We start from the raw sequence: 21,864 nt of genomic DNA on the forward strand, positions 1-21,864 counted from the left end.
CAATAACACTTTTTCATTTTTGGTTGCTGGTACAGTTGTCGAGTATGATATAATCATATATAATGAAAACAATGGACATTGTATTCGGAAAATTCCTAGATAGAAAATATGAACTATTTGATTTACCGGATTACTAAACTGAACAACACGAAACCGATTATACCGAATAACCTCAAACCAACTAAATCGAACCCTATGTGGTTCGATGGTTGGGCACTCTGGTAAAAGCAAGGTTCAAAATGGCGTGACGGCAACCTCAAGCCTGAAGCCTTACACATCATGGTGAGAACGCAACGTTTTTAAGGCGTGACATAAGGCGACAAATTTGTATGTGATATGTATAACTTTTATATATCTGTACATATATGTTTTCTATTTATTATTTAATAATATAATGATATTAAAAAATTTACATTCATATAAAAATTAACTAGTTTTATATAAAACGTTTGTGATAAGGTATTCAGAATAGAATTAAATGCCATGGACCTTTACATAACGGCAGAGATATGTCTTACGACATGACGCACCTTTTTTAAAAATCGGGTAAAAGTTGAAAACCGGTTAAACTGAACGAATCACACCCTTATCGAATAACATCCAAATGAATGAATGCACGACCAGATTGTCGTCCTATACCTAAAAGAATAGAGCAACCATTTCCACATACACAATCGGTGTTTCCTATACGTATATAAATATGTCTTCCTTAATACATTATTTATCGTGTGTTAAATACCCCCTAATTATCATACTAAATCAAACGAATCCAGTATATCCCATACAGATACAGAGACAGGATCTGGAGGATAAGATGTACACAGAACCTACCTCCGTAAAATAGAAACCCCAATTCAAAAATCAACTATAACTACATAAAAAGAGTATATGATTCTTGTTCATCTAGGTGCAATGGTGGGAACAACACCGCTAACAAGATCACTGCCAGATATATCAGTGGAAACATACGGGTTCTTTGTTGTAGAGGATGAAGATTGAGAAGACACATTCTTCCCGTGTTCGATATCGATTGAATCATGGGTTTTCGAGTCGGATTCGGGCATCATATGCCATATGTTTTCGAGTTCACGAACGACTTCGACCATCGATGGTCGTTCATCCGTGTCTTCCTTACAACAGTTGAGGGCTAAGGTCACAAACTTTTCGACACATTCAGATGGATAAGATCCCATTTTTGAATCGATGACGGAGAATATCATGCCGGATCGATAAGCAATATTAACCTGACAAATGGATTAAAACAAAGACGATTAGTTTAGCGTACCGGGCAGGTTCATTTGAGAACCAACTATTCATGATGAATAATATTCATGAACGAAAATACACATGTCAAGATGAATAATATTCATGCATATTCATTATGAATAGTTGGTTCTCAACGTTCTTAATTATGAATCACGTTGATTACGGGATCCCTAAAATAACACTCTTAGTTTACTTCTGTAGCATCCACATCAACGACTTTAATATTGAATCAAGATTTCTTGATTCAACAGCAAAAAGCAAACTCTTATCTTTTCACCATATTTTTCTTATTCATTTTCGGACAACTTTTGTCAATCATGTGGATAACTGGCAGCAACCCCAACCGGCCCTCTCACATTGGTGTCCTTGGAGGCGGGTTCGTGTGGGCTTGGTTGGGGTTGCCTGTAATTAACTTTTTGTCCAAATTGACAATCAAACTGTATCGTCCTCCCTTTGTTTGGGTAACTATGGGTGTTCAGGCCAACTTGCGTACACCTCGACCAATCCCATGGGGCCCAGAAGATAAAAGCCAGAAAAAAAATCCCCAGTGGCCCCGCCCTGAGGAGACTCAAATTGCCAGTTGAGTTGTCCGTTAAGGCTTTTCTTTTTCCTCCAAAAGGAGGGAGTATAAAAAATGGTAAGGAAATACCTCTCGAACAATGTTCTTGCCATGTGTGATCGGATGCATTCCCGTCAAGAGTTCGAGAAATACGACACCCAAGCTGTAAACGTCACTTTTGTCGGTTAATTTATGAGTCAAGAAGTACTCTGGGTCAAGGTACCCCTGCAAAAGAAAAACAGTTTTCAAATCCAGAACCAAACGCAAACTTTTGACTTTAAAGGTCAAAGTCATGACCTTTGAGATCCAATTTTCGCAAGCATTTTGCTACAAATTTAACACCATTTTTTTTCGTAATTGGAAAACTTGTTATAATGTTTAAGATATCAATACCATCATGTCAATCTGAAGTTAAAGATTTACTTCATTTGACCTTAAAAGTCAAACTGTACTTCTGTGAACACAAGCTATCAAAAGAAAACAATGCTTACTGGGGTTCCCTTAACGACTGTCGATACATGACCAGGAACAATTCCTTCCAAATCAGCAACTGGAGCAAGTCGTGAAAGTCCAAAATCTGCTACCTTTGCAACGAGTCTGGAGTCAAGTAAGATGTTCGTGGCCTTGATATCTCGATGAAATATCGGAGGATTAGCTTCCGTATGTAGGTAGAGAATACCCTTGGCTGAACCCAATGCAATTCTTAATCTCGTAGCAAAACTGAACGATTCTTTATACTTTTCTGTAGCTGTTCAACGTAAACACACGTAAGTTTGGAAAACTTGAAGTACAACCAGTCCATACAGACAGCATAATCCATATAGACAGTTTAATCCATACAGGCCTTAATGGAAAATCAACCAAACAGCCCCTAAGTATTAGATTATAGAGAGTAGCATAAGGAAGTTTATTAAGACATACCTGATAAGTGATCTCTGAGAGTGCCATTAGACATGAACTCATAAACCAACATCTGCATGCATAAAATCTTATGATTCAGAATTGGGGTCACATCGTTATCTGGTTTTCTCAGTCCGAAAATAAGTGCAAAGTTTGATGGCTACATAGTTGAATATAAGATTTTTAGTACTAGCCAAATATCTAAAATACCCCTCAACAGTGACAAAATAGATGAATCCGAGAGCCAACATTGATGCTATATGCATCATGTAATGGGTATTAGAGTCCCACATCAGCTAGAGTTGACCATTTCTTATCAATATAAGTTGGAACCTCCCTTTTATCCTTAAGGCCTCTTTTGAAGACTAGAGAGCAATCTGATGGAGTTCCACATATCTCACATGGTATCAAAGCTAAGGTCTACCACTCTAAGGACTAGGGGCAGACCCACTGCTTCGTTCCTCCATCATAGTATAAAATAATTCGGGGTCGTAAAAGGTGCCACCGTATTATTTTACTGGTGCAACCTTATATTTCTTGAAACTACAATAATAACACAAGTTTCTCTTGGTAGAGTTGGTTTGCATAGTCTTTTCTCCCATTCGAGGCGCAGGTTCAAATCCCATTTGTATCATTTTCTTAGTTTTTAGCTTTTAATGTCAGGTTTATTTTATGTTTCTGAAATTTTTGGGATAAAAGACTCTACTACAGAACCTCACATACAAAAAGCAAGGAACTAACTAATGACGATTTTGTAAGAAAGTAGCGATAGCTTCGTTTTTCATAATCCAATGTAGCCAGAAAACTTTTTAAGTGGTTGACAAATTGACTAAACAAAAATATCTACTTTTTTTCTCACAATATTCGTATAAATCTGTTGGTTCCTTGTCCTTACATAGAAAGAACCCATTTTCGAGTGTGGTTTACATATATTTTAAAAACACAAGAGGGACATAAAAACATCAAAATTTAAGCTAAAAAAACGAATTTGACAATTATGGGACTCGTACTTGTGCCTTTGTACAAAGGCAAAGGCAAAAGCATTTACCATCTTAACCACTTGTGTCAACATTTCAGTTTCAAAAACCATGTGGTGGCACCCAACAAATCAATATGGTGGCACCCTTCAAAAATGTAATATTTTTTCCCTTACGACGGAACCATGAAGCTGTGGCGCGTGCCACTTTATCTATCCATGTGGGTCCGCCCATGAATGGTGCCACCACTTGAAAAAAATTCTAGGTCCGCCTCTGCTAAGGACTCAACACTCTCTGGCAATCTCTACTCATCTAGCCCCCTCTTTGCACTCTGGGACAATCTGTTTACAAACACCCATTTATAGATTCATGCTATTTCTTATATAATTTGGCGTGGTAGCGATTTTAGACTATCCTTCACAAAGGGATGCAAATATGGATACGGTTTAGCATGTTCTTGCTCTGAATCCCTCCAAGCAATCAACTTGTTTGGTTTCATTCCAGATTAACCAGGGGAATGAAAATTCATTCCCATTTTCACTTGCTGTCATTTCCATTCTCATTTTTATTCCCTTGCTTGAACCAAATGCCCCCAATGAAAACAAGCATATAATACAAGTAGATTTTACCTGCTCGCCTTCTTCGTCACAAAATCCAAGCAAAGAAACCAAATTTCTATGATGCAATCTTGACAATAACTCTATTTCGGTAAGGAACTCTTTTTCGCCCTGTAGTGATCCCTCCTGGGCTCGTTTAATGGCGACAACGGTCCCATCAGCGAAGATACCTTTGTATACCTTTCCATACCCACCCTGCCCAACTTCACTGGCAACATCAAAATTTTTTGTAGCGTGTTTCATTTCTTCATAGGTGAAGCTTTTCACTCCTTCGATTTTAAGGGAGGCCCTGGAAACTGCACAAAGAGATTGTTTGAACTCCACCATACACTGCCTGAAGTTGCTCTTTTTGAAGTCAAAATGCCTCATTTTCAACTTAAAAGGTTTAAATTCATATGAATATTAAGTTTCCAAAGCAATTGATAACTATGTTAACCTCAAGGAGGCTCATATGAGAATGACAAAAAGGTTGAGAAATTGAGAATATATCCCAACCGTTAACTGAGATGTTCCAAGGGATGTGACTAAAAAAGATGGTTACAACTTTTTTCTAAACAAGCCCCCTATTTTTTAATCAAAAAATAGGCCAAGTATAACCAAATTGGAGCCAAACATATTATACCAAAAAACGAGCATTTTATTCTTTTTGATGTGACACCCATATTGTTATATTGTTCATCCGTCTTCTCATCATTTCATATTCTCAACGCTCTCATTTTGAACACGCCCTACGTAAATCTTCATAATAAATTACTAGAATAGGCATTTTGCAGATGTTTAGTGCATGATATAATTTTGGCAAAAGTTGATTACCAGCAACCCCAACCGGCCTCACATGGAACCTGCCTCCAAGGACACCAATGTGAGGGGGAATTTTTTAGCTCCCTCAACGGCTGAGGCTGGGGGCATCGAACCCGGAACCTGGGAACTGCCTTGTAATTGGGCAAAGTCGCCCCACCCTTTTGCCAACTGAGCTACACGCCGAAGGCATGACACAATTATATGGATTTAAAGTTCGATAGGTGATAAACTTTGACCTCAATAGTCAAAGTGTACCTCATTTTGGATCAGAGGGGGTATGTGACATTAGTACAGCAAAATCACAAATTTACTCACCATGGCGTCTTTTTGAAACTGCATGGTACTTCCTCCGGTTCAACCGTAAGATATAAAGTGACACAAATGCAGAGAGTAAAACCGCACCTATGATAGCCCCTATCACAATGCCTGCCACTACACCCTTGCTTACACCAGAAGAGGAGGAGGTGGTGGTGGGAATAACTGCAATTAAAATGAGTATTAATTACAATAAATAATCAAAGTGACAACACAATATCTACCAGCCATTATTTGTCAAAATCAGTATCATCCATCCATGAAATCCAAAATTTACCAGCCATTATTTATCAAAATTACGGAAAAAAGACCAAGATTTTACCATGTATCAAGAGTTCTATATGTTAGGTATCTAAGAACAACGAGCCTCTGTCTCATGAAAACGGCAATGTTTAACCGGGCATGTAGTTTTAGAAAGGTGTTTGACATTTTGTAAGATATCTAAAATACTCCCTCCGTTCCAAAATAAGTGTCCACTTTCAAAAGCAAGTGCCTACTTTCCAATTCTACCGTTAATTATGAGATGAGAAGTTCATTATTACCTCTCTTATTAAGGGTAAGATTGTCATCTAGTTTATAAAAAGTGTACTAATTACCCATTTCTAAAACTGTGAACCTTTTTCATCGTGACCATTTATTTTGGGACAGAGTGAGGGGTTGTTTGGTTGGGTTTCCATTAAGTCCTGTATGAAAGGTATTTGGCGCTTTTATAAAATATCCGCTATTCTTCTCTATTTGTAATCCAATAAATCGAAATTACATTAGTATGAATATAAGCCGAAACATCTCCCGATTGGGTTTCAACTATTGGTAAAGCGGTCATACTTCCTTCACCTAAACTAGAACTTAATTTAGCAGCTCTTTCCAAGTATGGACTAATCTGTCTGTATGAGAAGATTTTTGTTTGGGAGGGTTTTTTCATAGACAAAAAGAGTGTGTTTTTTAATTGGGATGGATAGATTTGGAAAAAACTTTGCTTGCTGTATAAAGCTCCCCCTAGAAGCTTACTGAATAAGTCACTTCCTATATTATTAAGCCACTACCAAACAGTCATATATAGTTGAACGAATAAGTTGCGAGTCTCATTAAGCTGCTAATAAACAGTCCGTGAGTACACTTCCGTAGAAACAAAAGAAGGGAATATTTGGGACCCAAATCAAAATCATTAGTTTTTGTAACCATGACTATCGGCAAATAGGTATTTGCATGGGAAGTGTTAGAATTTTCATGAGGCCATCTGAAATGGAGGGACCCCTGATTGAACCTATCTATAACAAGTGAATAGAAGAAAAGGAAAATTAAAGAATTCATAAGATTTGTGTTATAGGAAACATACCATCTCTATAAGGATCCAATAGTGTGAAATTAAGAAGCTCGTAAGGTCCAAAAATGCTGTTATCTGGAATCTCCCACTGTGTGAACAAGTCCCTTATCCGTAACACTTCACTGCTATTGAAGGTATTAGAATTATTTCCAGTAAATTCAGGAAAAATCTTCAAAGACATTCGTAATCGAGGACCCTTTTCCCATTCATATGTAAGGTCAAGCTGAAAACGCTTTATTTCAAGACCAGAGGTTAGGTACACCTCAAATGGATAGAAATATGCCGCAAAATCTGAGAATCCTGGACTCTTTAACCGATAACCAATAAGTAGTGGTGCAGCACAAAAGCATCGTACAGGAGACCCTGGTGCATATTCGTAAAATGTTGGGCATGACTGTGGTTCACAGTTATCGGTTGAGTTTGATGGGGTGCTCTGCAGATGACTGACTAATGCACTCGAAGAGCCACAGAAGTCTTCCATGCTGCCATTTGAGCATGCAGGGTTTCCTTGGAGCCTGAAAAAGATATAATCATAAAAGTGAATGTGACATAAGTAGAATATCGAATACCATTTTTTTATAAAAAAATTCATGATAAATCTATGGATGACCCCAAACATAAAATGAATATCTTCTCTGAAGATAAAATAGCAAGAAAATTAGCGGACCTAAGGTTGACATTTGGAGGGAGGTCAAGACTGCCTGAAATGCCTGAAAGCCTATTATTTTTCATATCCCTGCAATACGAAAGAAGATGTGAGTTTAGAGAAAGATTGCACACTTTTTACCATTAATATACTCCATTCATAAGCACAAGGGTTGTGGCGTAGTGGTTGAGACCAAGGGGGAGGTGGTGGAATATCCCATCAGCCCCGGGTTCAATTCCAGGCGTCCACAACAATTGTGGCCATTGAGTTTATCATGGTTGATGTTTTACAGTCACAATTTTCCGGGATCAGTTTGGGATATCCTAGGCACCCTTCCAAAAAGAATACTACTCCCTTCATCCCATGAAAACAACAACAATTGCCATCCAGATGTTTCATGAAAATTGCAACATGTCCTTCTTAGGCAAATTTCAACATTAGACTTGCCTATTTCCCCATTGTTATCATTACTTTCTATTACTGCTATTGATCAACAAGATCCCCTTGTTTTGTCACCATTGGAGGGCATTTAATACATTTGACCAGATGTTGCAAATTTCATGGGATGGAGGGAGTATATAACTAGAGATCATCAAGGAACACATTGTTTACAAATTTTAACTAGGCTATGTGAATGCTTACATATATATACATAAACAAGCAAGACACAAATATGTGTGTGTTGGTGTGCATAGTAACACTTGCACGTACACTTAGAGTAGAGGCGGACCCAAAAAAAAAAGTGGTAACACAATTTGACTATAAAGGAAATCCATGGAAAATTTTAACAATATTATTATAGATTTGTTGGTTGGTTCCTTGTCCCCAAGGAACCCATGTTCGAGTCCTGTCTACAATTTTTTTATAAAACAAGAGGTATATAAAAAACACCAAAATTTAAGCCAAAAACTAAAAAATTTGACAAAACTGGGACTCGAATCCGGGCCTTTAGTAAAAAAGGCAGCAACATTTACCAACTCCGCCATGAAAGACTTGTGCCAAGATTTCAGTTTTAGAAAATATAAGGGCACCCAACAAAACAATTTGGTGGCGCCCTTCGAAAACGCAACTTTTTGCGTTACGATGGAAGTAAGGAACCATGAAGCGGTGGCTCGTGCCAGAGTATGCTCCTATGTAGATCCGCCCCTAGGTTATAGTAAAGAGAATAACAAGGAGTGGCTTCATGTTTTGGGTCTTACAGAGTAAGTTCTTCGGTTGAATTGAAAGTCCTGTTTTGCCAAATAGTAGATGGAACTGTGCCACTTAATGAGTTGTTGAAAAGAGCCCTGCAGTGGAAATGGCATCAGATAACCGTGTTCATCCATAATATCTATAAACAACAGATATATATATATATATATATATATATATATAGGATCAAGTTCAGGGGAAAACATCAAAAAATGAAAAACTGAGGAACACCATGGTAACCATTCATCTGTACACTATGCAAATGTGCATACAAGTAATTTGTAACTAATTTATCCGGTATGCACATGTGCATAACATACACACGTGCATAGAAACCATGAAACAACTTCAATTACTTGTATGCACCTATGTATATCATACGGATGAACAGTTACCAGGGTGTTCCTCAGTTTTTTAATTTTTTGGGGGTTTCCCCTTGACCTCCCTATATATATATTTCAGTTTTTTGGGGATCTTCTCGTGGACCTCCCTATATATATATATATATATATATATATATATATATATGCTTCTGAAAGTTGTAATATTGAAGGGCACCCGAATTCAAGGTGAAAATACCTTCTACAAAGTACCATATGAGTAAATATAGTCGCATTTGAAAAGAAGACAGAGGAAAGGTTAAAGAATCCTCACAGTCTTTGTAGAACAGGAAGGCCCGAAAAGCTGGGAGGAATAGTTCCAGTAAGCCGATTCCTTGACAGATCTCTGCGCAGTTTTATGATAGTGATTGGTTTAGACTCTTAACTTCACAGCTTAGACAAAATTGTTCGTATATTATAAGAACCTAAACCAAGACCAGGAGTAGATCAAAGAATAGACCCTGTAAAAGATCAAGTGTTCTTACATTGTTGTGATATCATCAGAAAGATTCATGGCCGGTATGGATCCATTGAGATTGTTGTTACTGAGATCTCTGAAATGCACAATTGTCATAAACAAAGTAACGGTCAACACAACATGGACGAACACACATATACATGGGTATACAAGGATTTTTGCCAGATATCACTTCAAAACATCAAAGAGTTATTGCATACTTACATATAAGCAAGTTTTGGTATCCTGCTAAGATTAGGGATTTGTCCTTGCAAGCTGCAATTCCTTAAACTCCTGGCACAGCCAACAAAAACCAAACCAAAATGATCACAAACCTGCAAAAACTCCTATTTTCCTACCTTTGTGATAAAAACCGAGAGAAATTTGGAACTAACTCAAGGTTATGCATTAGCTAATACACATCACATTTCGTTTTCACCATAAAAGTCAAGTACTTTGTTGCATTCCACAGTTATAAGAAAATTATAACTTGCAGGGCCTTCAGTACATATTTTCTATATACGATATTTTGTACTTCAGCATTTGCATTATAATACTACATCTAGTTAAATGGGAACTAGCTCTATTTTTTTTGAAAACGGTCCATATAAAGAAACCCTGGGATGTAATCTTGAGTATATGAAGTGTGATATGTATTGAGGTTCATCAGCACTACAATTCTTTAGAACATAAGCGCAGGCATGAAAATGAAATTACACTTACAACTTCAACAATTGAACCATGTTGCCATAAGAGGGAGGTATACTTCCATCAAAGTGATTGTTGTCAAGTTGACTGCCAAAGGAAGGAAAGAAAAGAGTCATGATACTTTTTTCATAGATGGTGATGGAAGTCAAGGAAACATTGCATAGATGATCTAACACGGCAACAGTGGGACACAATATATGACTATATATATATATATATATATATATATATATATATATATAAGGTCAGGTTCTATGGAAAATCGCAAAAAATGAAAAACTGAGGAACACCGTGGGAACCATCATCTGTATGGTATCATTGGTATGCACATGTGCATACAAGTCATTTGTCCGGTATATGCACATGTGCATAACATGCATGCATGCATAGAAACCAAGAAACAACTTCAATTACTTGTATGCACATGTGCATATCATATAGATGGATGGTTATCAAGTGAACATCACAGTACATATATGTATATACACACACACACATTATGTACTAATCACTCCTCAGGCATGTGAACCTAACCACTATTCCCAGATCAGACCATACCAAACGAGCCCGGTATATCCAACCCCAAGTTGGGGTATGGGTGGGAGGGGAAGGGGATGTACGTAGATATGTCCTCTACCCCAGAGAATAGAGCGACTGTTTTTGTGAATAGCCCCGACTTGTAAAAGGTGTGTACAACAACGAAGCTTGCTCAAAAAGGCCAAACAATTAGAAAAAAGGATGGAAGATTAAGACTAGAAACATAGAAAAGGAGACCAAAGCAAGAGAAAAGCAGGCATCTCAACATCAATGAGCCAATAAACTTGTATTAGCTCTTCATTTCTTTTGGGCAAGGGTATATGTGAAACCTAAACAAAAAACATTTAATGTCGAGATGATTTTAGAACGTCCCGAGATCTTATATAAATAGAAAAAATAAAAGTGGTAACAAATTGGGACATGGGATTACAAATAAATTGCTACACGATCCAACGGAATTAAGAAAGAAAAATCATAAATCATAAATAATAAAGATGATAAAATTATACATAAAAAATTCTCATGCACCAAATTTCTAAAATTCTGATTTCTCCACAAAAGAAGTCAAACGAACCCCTTGATCTTATTTTTTTTTTTATACCAAAATAGCGTTCTCTTCAACATCAATCAAGTAAATAAAGAAAGCATACAGTATAAGTAGTTTTGGCAGTTCACTGAGCTCTGGAGGAAGATAGCCTGATAAGTTGTTATTGTCAAGCAGCCTGCAGCATACGTCCATATTAGCAAATGTCGGGTAGGTGAGAGTGCACCCGAAGTTGATAAATTCAAAGCATAAACTTACAAGTGAACAAGATCTGGCAATCTAGATAGCTCAGGAGGAATTTGTCCGCTAAGTGAGTTATTGTTCATATGGCTGCCCAGAGGAAAGAAAACAAACCCACATAATAGTCATTTTGATTATTACAAATCTCGGATAGAATAAAGAATATATGAACAATAACAAGGAAAGGATAAGTAGGGTCGCCATAGCAACTTTTTTTGAAGTATATAATATTTATATAGGGCAAAAAAATGCATCCTAATATAATGAAGCTTGCCTTCCTATTCAGTGTAACAAAGAATTTGTTTTCTCAATAAATGTAACGAAGTTTCTAATTTCCTATTTAACATAACAAAGTTTCAAATTTTCTTATTTAATGAAACAAAGTACAAAAGCTTCCTACTTCTTTATCCTGATCTTGTAACATTTGATGATGTGGATGTCAAAATTTATCGTCCACTTCGCCATACCACATTCGCACACCTTTCGTAAACGGGTATCCATGTCACCATATGTTACAAGATCAGTAGGTTATCGGTCAAAATGGGTATAATTTATAAAATAGAAAATTTTGAAACTTTGTTACATCAATTGAGAAAAAAAAACTCTTCGTAACACTAAATAGGAACTAAACTAAACTTTGTTGCATCTCAATGCATTTTGTCCAAATAAATATATAGGAACGGTATCAAGTAAAGGATAAATAGTGCTGAACAAAATCCTTACAAGTGCTTTGTCTTGTTCAAGTTTGCAAATGACGTTGGTATTGGTCCAGATATAAAATTTTGGTCAATTTGTATTCGGTCCAGATTAGGGAGATGACCAATCTCTTCTGGCAAGGAGCCTGTTAGTTGATTTCCATTCAAGAGCCTGCATGCACATAATCACAAATTGCATGAATGGATCAGCATTTAATCCCCTTTTGTAATGTCAGACAGAAGATTACACTTGTAATTTATAACGAAAGATTATTATGCTTAATTTTAAATAATTCCTCTGTTCCAAAATAAAAGCTACAGTTTCCTTTTCAGTTATCCCACAATTAGGGTTTGTTTGTTAGCACCTTAATGAACTTAATGGGACTCAGAGCTTATTCCATCTGTTATACATGACTGTTCGGTAGTGGCTTAATGAAATAGAAAGTGGCTTAATCAGTAAGCTTGTAGGGGGAGCTTTATGCAGAAAGCCAAGTTTTTTCCAAACCTGCCCCTCCCTATTAAAAACACGCTCATTTCATCTATGAAAAATCCCTTCCAAACAAAAACCCTTCCAATCTTTACAAGCAGATTAATCCACACATACAATTTTATTCATACAGGACTTAATGGAAAACCAACCAAACAGCCCCTAATTGCAACATTTTCCTTTCAGTATCCAATCTAAATTTACAATGTTTTACCAAGAATCATTACAAAACATCACTACGCTGCTTTTAAAGTTTTGATCCACTAAACAAGCCCAGTATATCCCAGTCGAAAGTAGGGTCTGAGAGAGGCAGGATGTACACAGACTTAACCCCAACCACTGGGATTGAGAGGATGTTTCCGTGAAGACCACTGGCTTGTACACGAAACAGAGGTGTGTGCAAGTAGCAATATAAGATAGGTAGTACAACACATAAGTGGAAAATATAACAGGTAGAATAACGATTTCTCTAATTTCTCCTTTTAGATATTTGACTATCACAAAACTATACGCCAAGTCAAATATTGCATTTATTTTGCATGGAGGGACTGCAAAGTTATAAGCAACAATATCTTTCACTCTTATTTTTCACTGGTATTATCATCTAAATGGCGATTAATATAAATTAACCAGGAAAGATGATCAACTTACAAGAGTCTCAAATTTGCAAGTTCACCGATCTCTTTTGGTATACTCCCACCTATCTTGTTCCACATGACATCCCTTAAAAATGAAGAGTAAATATGCATAAGCAGATATTATAAAGAGAAAAGAAATAAGAAGCCACTGCAGAGAATGAGTCTTGGATAATTTCAAGAACCCAAGAGGCAACAAATTGTAACTTGGCTCACAATATTTCCATATAAGATAACCGTGCTAGGTCTGGAGATAAAGTTCCTGAAAGGTTGAGATTCAGTAGTTGCCTGCAAAGATTATACAAGGAATTATTTTCAAATGGTACAAAGTTACAAACACATATAGTTCACATAAAAAAGTACCATCAAATGATTCACGTTAATTACGAAACTCCTCTTGTTGTTACATATTAAAAAATCCCATGGTTAGTGGGAAAATTGAAGGCTCGGGCATTGAGTATATTAAGAGAATGTAGTGAAGGGGAACATAATGACTAATATCACATGGTCATTGTGTGGGCATGAAAATACAGAAAGGAACCAAAGGGTCATTGGACCAGCGGGTTACCGGTAGAGCCTAGCCTTCGTGGAGGTCAACTGTTCAAACCTCACCAAAGGTGAGAAGTGTGCGTGAGTATTCGTAATATATAAATATTAGATACTTCAATATACATATAGAAAGGATTAGGATGATCCATACTAATTCTCTTCTTGAAGGTGGATTCAAAGGCCGTAGCCCCTTTTCTTGTAGGTTAGGCGTGAGATCTAATAAGGGAGTATGAAAAGCAGCACTAATGGTCTCACTTTTAGCCTACCCATATAGTTTAGAATGCAATTCTTTTAATTATGTCTTTTCTTTTTCTGAAGTACTAAAAACCAAATAAATCCACATTTGAGACCTCCTTCGGCTAGATAAACTCTAAGTGCATGGATAAAGTTTGTGTGAAAGTTACAGCTACCTATAATCAACAAGGGCTAAATCTTCAATTCTTCATACTAAGAGGCAAATTAGGACATTTTTGAGTGTTTTCTGGCATCCTTTCATTGGCTGAAGGAAAGCAGTCTGAACAAAAAGTGAACAAAGATAATATGTAATGTAGCAAATCAAAGTCGTCATGGGTTACTTCCATAAAGTTCTATGGTGAAAGTCCCTTTTTGTATCATACTGTGTATCATACTGAATCAAGGAAACTCTTCTTCCCTATTGGCATCCAGAACTACTTTCTCATTTAGCTGCTAAAAATGATTGGCAATTATATGAATCAATCCCAATATTAATGGATGGGGAAATACAGACTGTCAAGTACATAATCTCTTTATCTGTTGCCACTTCTGTACTTACAACTACAAAAAAACAAAATGGAGGCAACTAAATTGGCAATGCCATGATACTTGTCAACATGGAACGGAAAACAACAAAAGGGGATCCATGTGACCAGACAAGAAATTCTAACAGTGATGATGAGATCACCCTTGGTCAAAAAAAATTCGGAAAATGATATGTTGATCTTTTATGTAAAAAGACTTTTTTGGCAAAAGCAGAAATGAACCAACCCTAGGAGTTGCCAAAATCACATTCACTCCTCCTTTCATATACCAACAACCTTCTTCCAATCTATCATCTTCTCACCATTGTGGGTAAACAAACCCAACACCACAATTCAAGATTTGAGAATACTCAAATCTGATCATGCAACCTCATCACCCATGGTTGTTCTTTTAAGTTGTGATGTTAAAAGGTATTCTTGACAGATGAAAATTTCTGAAAACCAGAGATCATAAAAAAAGGTGATTTCTTACAGTTCCTGCACATGAAGATAGTTATCGTCCATGGTTGTGTTGAAACACAAGACCCCAGTCCAATTTGATACACATGGATCTCCACGGTTCCAGTTACTGAGACTATTCTCTGGATCATCAAAGCTTCGCCTAATAACCTGCAGTGCTGTCACTGCACATTAATTGACAAGATTATCGTAAGCATAGAGTACATCTGCCTTTACAGAGGTTCTTTCAAACATGTCCTGATAAATAGAAGCCCCTCTATAATAAAAATTAGCTATGATAATCGATAATCTCACAATTACTAGGAATGGAAATTCTCTCGTTCAATGTGCATCTGGGCATACAAGAATCATAACATAGACTAATGCATCCAGGACTTCAGATGTTAACTACAGATCATTGGTGGATTTAAGAAGAAGGGAGGGGATGCACGCGCTACCGCTCTATCCTGCCGACGTAGTTTAAAGGTGTGTCCGCTTTAATTTGATGTGTGCTCCCCTGAGGTCTAAGTTAACAAAAAGTAGTTGCAGCCTACCGATAGGTTAAATCCCTTTGGCTCTCTTTCAATTTTTTGGTAACAGCGGCAGAAAACAAGGAAAAAATCATTTGGGTGTTGCAAAAAACCACTTGTGAAATGGAACTTTTATAATTATTTTTTGTTTTATTTTATATTATGCTAATTATTTTGTGTCCACACTTGAATTCTGAATCCATATCTGCTACACATACTATGACCGCATAGAGTTAGGTTCTATTAAAGCTACATTAAACTTCAAACGTTGTGTACATCAGATGATCTGTGCAAATTCAGCTTGTAAACAGAGAAGAATATCAAAAGTGACATTCAGAAAAATCTTCACATAGCATATAACCATGCAAACCAATGGTTGCTAACTATGGTCCAAAGTCCCCACCCACGCCCTTCAAATGCAAAAGGTAAGTCGAATATATCGAGGTTATAAGGGATAATATATATATAAGCCTGTGAGCAAGATAGCAAGAGCTTAACTCCCCCCCCCCCCCCCTAAAGGAGAGGGAAATAAAATAGACAAGAATGAAAGTAAAACCTCAAGATTCTAATTCTGACCTTTTTAGAAAACATGTGCAAAGGTTTTCTAGCAACATGGATCATGTTAATAAAAAGATAAACATGTTTTTTGTAATAATTAATGTAACATCACCAGCCAACCGTACCGGATTGTCTGCTTTATCCACAATTGGACTCATGGTTTTAAAACGCATCCGTAGAGGAGGTATCAGTCCCTTAAAAGGCAACCTATGTTCCCCAACCAACGTGGGATCTCACTATTTACATAAAATCTGGATGGAGAATCTCTCCTCGTTGATGTTATAACATGCAAATTATCATATCTATTTGCAAAATATGGCATCTTTGAACAAAAAACTCCTTTAAAACATGAAAGCAAAAATCACAAAAGCAGTGTGATTAGCTTACCTTCGGTAGGATGAGTAGACTGACTGTCTGCAACAACAAGCAACAAACTCATGGCCCATACCACTCTGAACCATGAAAATCTTAATTCGGACATCCCGAGGATATTGTGTGGTACACCAATTCCCAAATATGGCTCAAAATGAACACCTTGTATTTATCCAAATATCCAAACCATCCACCTGAGCCCAAACAACACAACAAACAAAACCCAAAGCTCAATAATGTTCTCTTCCCATACAATAACTCCAAACAGTAGCTCAATAACAAAAATCTCAAAACCAGCAAAGTTACCACATCAAAGAGACATTTAATCAAACAGGTTGCGTGCATACGATTTTATGCCAAATAATAACGATATCCTCTCCCTGCGTTCACATGGATATGCGCGTAATTATCATTTGACAATTAAGAGGGTGGTTGAGGGTTTTATGCGTGATTGGGCAAACCTTGTTGAATGTTCTTCAGTAAGATTTTGTGGGTGTTTGATAATGAGAAGAGAATAAGTAAAAAAAGGAAAAATCTTTGAACTGGTAAGCGTTTGCAAGCTAAAGCAGATGAAGTTGGTGACGATTGCAGCCATTGTTTTTCAAATTAACTGCAATCTTTTAATCAGAACACGTAACAATAGGTCGATTAGATATTGGGTCGAATGCTACTGTTGGCCTCTCAAATCAAGATGGTGTTCGCCAACATTGACTTTTTGCGCCCCCATTGACTCGGTGTAGTAGGACCCAATGATTTGAAGAAAGGTTCCGGTGCAATTCACAACTCACAACCTCCTCCTACGCCCGATCTATTATGAGATGACGTGTCCAGTTTTTCAAAACCACCCCATAAATTTGATGAAATTTCACTTTTGCACCTTTACATTTGCTAAATAACACCATTGGTCCTCAAAGAAAACAAATTGTGTCATGCAACATTCCAACCGAATAATTCCAAATACCAAGAGTTTGCCCATCTTTTAACAAACAAAATAGTATCTCGCGGTCAAATGAAAATCTAGTCGTGAGTACACTGATGTAATCGAAAATAATACATATTTTATTATTTTATGACTACATGACATGTTTTTTTTAAATATATAATATTTATATACGACAAATAGAACAAATAAACTCATACACTATCCTCGCCTTTTATGAGATTGGAACCATTAACCTCGAAGACCAAAGACTCACATACCGTTAGGCCAAAGGCCCATTGGCGACTACATGACATGTTTAGAGGTGAAAACAACTACTATCTAAATTATCAAAGATACGTGTAAACTAAATCAGTTATTTGTCTTAAAAAATAAGATAAAACAATGGTCTAGAAGTGTTATAATATCATATTATAAAAAAATAATGAAAAACTAACAAGCATAACGCTTGTGATAACAACCATAAGCCACGTTCATATGCATCGATAATATATGTACTTTTAATTGTGACATGTTTTCTAGGACCAAGAGATCTCACTGTGGAGCCTTACGCAGCGTTAACAAAATCTTTTTTTTTTCTCATTTATATTGTTATTTGTTTCCACTTGAGCAAAAAAGTTGATTACTAGCAATTCCAACCGGCCCCACACAGAACATGTCTCCTGTGAACCACATGTGAGGAGGCATTTCAGTATCGATCAACGACTGAGGCTAGCAGAAAGATTCAAATCCATATCCAACATGATTCGAACTTGCAGCTATTGTGTATTTGAGCAAAGTCGTCCCGCCCATTTAGTCATTTGTCAATTAGCTACACGTCTGAGTGCTTTTATTTCCACTGTTAACATGATCCAACTTCTAAGATTTGAACTTCCTAATTTCCCTAGATTTCTAGTGTCACCTTGACGCTACACTTTTTTGGAAATTGGTTTTTTATTTTATTTTTTATTAACCTGGATATCCAACCCGCTATGCGAGTCGACTAATCTCATGACGACCACCTGCTTTGCAGATAGCCTGGAGTCATTGCATTTGAATCTTTGTGATCACAAGGGAATTTTCATTTCTCTTTGGATTTGAACCTGGAAATTGGTTTTTGTATCATAACAAACGTGGACTTTGACACATTGACATTGGATTACAAAGTTGGAGGTCAAAAGTGCAAATTTACAAAAGCCAAAGGGTTTGCATGTCATTCAAGTAAAGTACTTGGTAACACGTGTGGTGATTTGAATGATTAGATGTAGAATTATTTCATTACACCTGAAGCAGAGTAAAATTTAGGACAATTAAGAGATAAGGACAAATGAGTAATTATGTCTAAAAGAGGAAGGTCAAAAAGGTAAATAGTGGGAATCTTGAAAAGTTGGAGGCCAACCATCAACATGACTATGAAACCTATTTTCTATTCAAAATATACTCTTTCTATTGGCCCACCTTTTATATTAAATTATTAATATTTAATAATTAATTTAAAAGTAAATTATAAATTTGGTCCATGTGGTTATATCAAAATTACGATTGTGTCCCACCAATTTCTTTTATGGACTTGGTATTTGTGATTTCATTTTCATCATGGATTGGGTCCTTAATATTGACTTCGTTGAATTTGTTTTGTTAGGTCAAGGGTATTTTCGTCTTTTTACAAATTTTCATTGAAATTTTTGGTCTGTTTTATGACGCTGGGATTCACATTCTCCTGAAAATGCCTCCTCCTGGTATGTTTTCCGTCATGACCATCCATTCTTGTTCTGTTTTCCCTACATGACAACCGACCTACTGTAACCCGACACCAGACTTGAAGATGTGCTAGAGTTTTTAATCATGTTTAGAGATCTGTTAGGTTTTTCATGATCTGTTTATCTTTTTGGTGCTTATGGTTTGGATTTTGGTTCAGTTTTGGTGTTTAAAGTTTGCCTTTAGATTTATTAATGGTAATTAGGATCTGGGTTTAAGTTTATTTGCTATATAGGGAAAGTTGTCAATGAAGACGATTGGAAAAGAGAGAGTGGTCGAAGACGCGGAATGTATTTTTTGTTTTTGTTTAAATTTTATTATTAAATGTTATAGATACCTGTACAAAATGCATTCAGTGTTGTACAACAAACGGAAATTACAGAAATTCGCAAAATGACCAACATACCCTAATTTAAATCAAACTTTCTTAACAGAGTCCGTGTCGGAAAAGCAAATAATAGGTACTCAATCCATAAAAAAAGAATATGAGGGACTCAATATGTAACTTTTGTATAACCACAGGGACGATATTTGTAATTTACTTTTATTTAAATTAATATTATAAGAAATTCAAGATTCAACTAGTTGTAAAGGTTTAAAACCATGATGTTTCATATTAAATATTGAAAAAAAATGGTGTGAATTAGTCAAAGTATTAAAACAAAACCATTTTTGTATTTATTTTTATTTATAAAAACTATGAATTATAGAATTGTCTGCAACTCCTCAGTCGGTCCACACCGTCCTAACTTAAACGCGTCATACAAGAGGTAAATCAAGTATTCAAATTCTTGGCAGGCAGGTTGGCTTTAAGAGTCTGGTGCCCACGACCACGAGGAGCATAATCTCGAACGAATTGCCTCCCTCACACTGTAACTGTCTGACTCAAACACTCGCTCATTGTGCATATATATTGCACCGAAACCCAACTGTGTTATGTCTTGGATGTCAAAAATCAGAAGTTTTGAACCATAATAGCATAGCCCATGTATTCGTTGTTTCTCAAAAAACGAAGAAAAAAGTTGATTTTATTTTACTGCAATGTGATTTGCTTTAATCAAAGTGTGATGCTGGTATAAAACAAATTTTTGATAACCAACGTAACTAACATGAAAAAAAAATTCAAAAGTTCTCTTATTTAGTAACAATTTGTACACTTAACAAATTTGTGTTCAGTTATTACTGTTGGTTATTACGTACGATAAAATCGAATCTTTATACGAAAAATGCAGAAACATGGTAATAACGAAACCGATGAACACGTTTATGTAATCAAAGCAACAAATAAAATCTACAAATGCACCTCGATTATAGATCAAAACGATTAAGAATCCAACGTGGAATCCCTCTACCAGTCCGCATGTGAAGCCGTAAACCGGAACAAGAAACCTTCTTACCTGGAGGACCAAAATCGACCTCAAGAACCCCTTGGGGTTGAGTTCGGCTGTAGATGGGAGAGAGAGAGAGAGAGAGAGAGAGGGGCGATTTTTGCTTAGGGTTTTAATTATATGTTTATCTCTAAGTTAGTTAGGTTTAAATATTCACAATTTGGGCGTAAATCCCTAAAGGACTTCTAAAACCTCTTTAAGCATATTTAAAACCCATTAACAATTAACTAATCATTTAGTTAATTAATAATTTAAAATAAATTATTAAATTATTATTTACTAATTAATTGTTAACTATTAACAAGTAGCAAAATCAGTTCCCAAGGTTTTTTACATTCCAATTTAGGCTAAGTGTGTAGCCTCGTCGGGCTTGTGGAACTTATTTACTAAATTCAACTGTGATATTGAACATTATTTCCAACAATTACCTCACAGTAAAACCTTATCTTAATGAAATGTCAAATCAAATGGTACGATCAAACGTGCCAACAAAAATTACAGACCAAGACTAAAAAAACCCAAATGAGTGGAGTTGAGACAACAACAAAAACTAAAGTACAATCGAGAAGATACAGACAATTTTTAATTTTTTATGGTCATTTCATTTGTCAATATCATATATATTTTCAATTAGTCATTTAGCTTTGTGGTACAATTGCACCTGCCTTGGTTTTTGGGCCCACCTCCAGCGTTTTAAAATCGAGTTTGAATGTTAGTCTGGAAAATTTATTATTTGGATGGATTATGTGAATCAGTCATAGTTGTTGACAAGGATTGCTAAATTCAGTAAATATATTTCATTAAAAAAAATCCATAAAATGATCAGAGAAAAATTATATAATTGTTTTAGATATTGACAGAAAAATCATTTGATCAATAATATACAGAACATGAATCGACAAATACAAAAAGTTATCCTACAAGAGCCAATGGTTCATCTGAAAAAACAAAATAACGAGATAAATAAATAATATTTTAAAAATTGGGTAAAAGAGCAATGTATAATTTATGTTTTTTTTTAAGATAAATGAGTGAATCATTAATTTCTTATCGAAGTTATCGGTATAAAGATCTGATTGTCATATCACACGTATTAAATGGGGTTTCGAGATTAATACATACCAACGACTAACCGAAGGGTGGAAACGAGACAGAGTTTGTCATAATTGGTTGTCATTGTTGTTGGGGAAACCCCCTCCCTTTTGAAATATAGGTAGAGCTGAGAGCAGGTTGACAATGCACCCCTTGTCCCTGACTCCGTCCCGTTGAAGTACCCGCTTGGTGCAAACAAAGT

The 21,864-nt window shown here is 36.1% G+C and overlaps 1 protein-coding gene across 5 annotated transcripts; it reads right to left on the reverse strand.

Annotated features, from left to right (window-relative positions):
- Positions 1-659: 659 nt before the first annotated feature.
- Positions 660-17,116, reverse strand: LOC112517909 (probable LRR receptor-like serine/threonine-protein kinase At1g06840). 5 transcript variants are annotated; one of them, XM_025125316.1, is made up of 22 exons: positions 16,967-17,116; positions 16,812-16,885; positions 16,521-16,699; positions 15,080-15,230; positions 13,496-13,567; positions 13,296-13,367; positions 12,186-12,329; positions 11,481-11,552; positions 11,329-11,400; positions 10,157-10,228; positions 9,659-9,727; positions 9,462-9,530; positions 9,251-9,322; positions 8,605-8,691; positions 7,427-7,495; positions 6,772-7,274; positions 5,436-5,600; positions 4,332-4,615; positions 2,747-2,798; positions 2,317-2,573; positions 1,916-2,050; positions 660-1,244 (listed from the first exon to the last, which is right to left on the reverse strand). In XM_025125316.1, the coding sequence occupies exons 3-22, from the start codon at positions 16,612-16,614 to the stop codon at positions 900-902; spliced, it is 2,856 nt and encodes a 951-aa protein (XP_024981084.1). In that variant the 5' UTR covers positions 16,615-16,699; positions 16,812-16,885; positions 16,967-17,116; the 3' UTR covers positions 660-899. The 5 variants fall into 5 exon arrangements, with proteins under 5 accessions (XP_024981084.1, XP_024981083.1, XP_024981085.1 ...); XM_025125315.1 differs by having other exon boundaries at positions 16,812-17,116; XM_025125317.1 differs by having other exon boundaries at positions 5,523-5,600; positions 16,812-17,115.
- Positions 17,117-21,864: the final 4,748 nt, after the last annotated feature.

This window comes from Cynara cardunculus, assembly GCF_001531365.2.
Source record: "Cynara cardunculus var. scolymus isolate 2C chromosome LG 9, CcrdV1, whole genome shotgun sequence".
NCBI classification, from domain to species: Eukaryota; Viridiplantae; Streptophyta; class Magnoliopsida; order Asterales; family Asteraceae; genus Cynara; species Cynara cardunculus.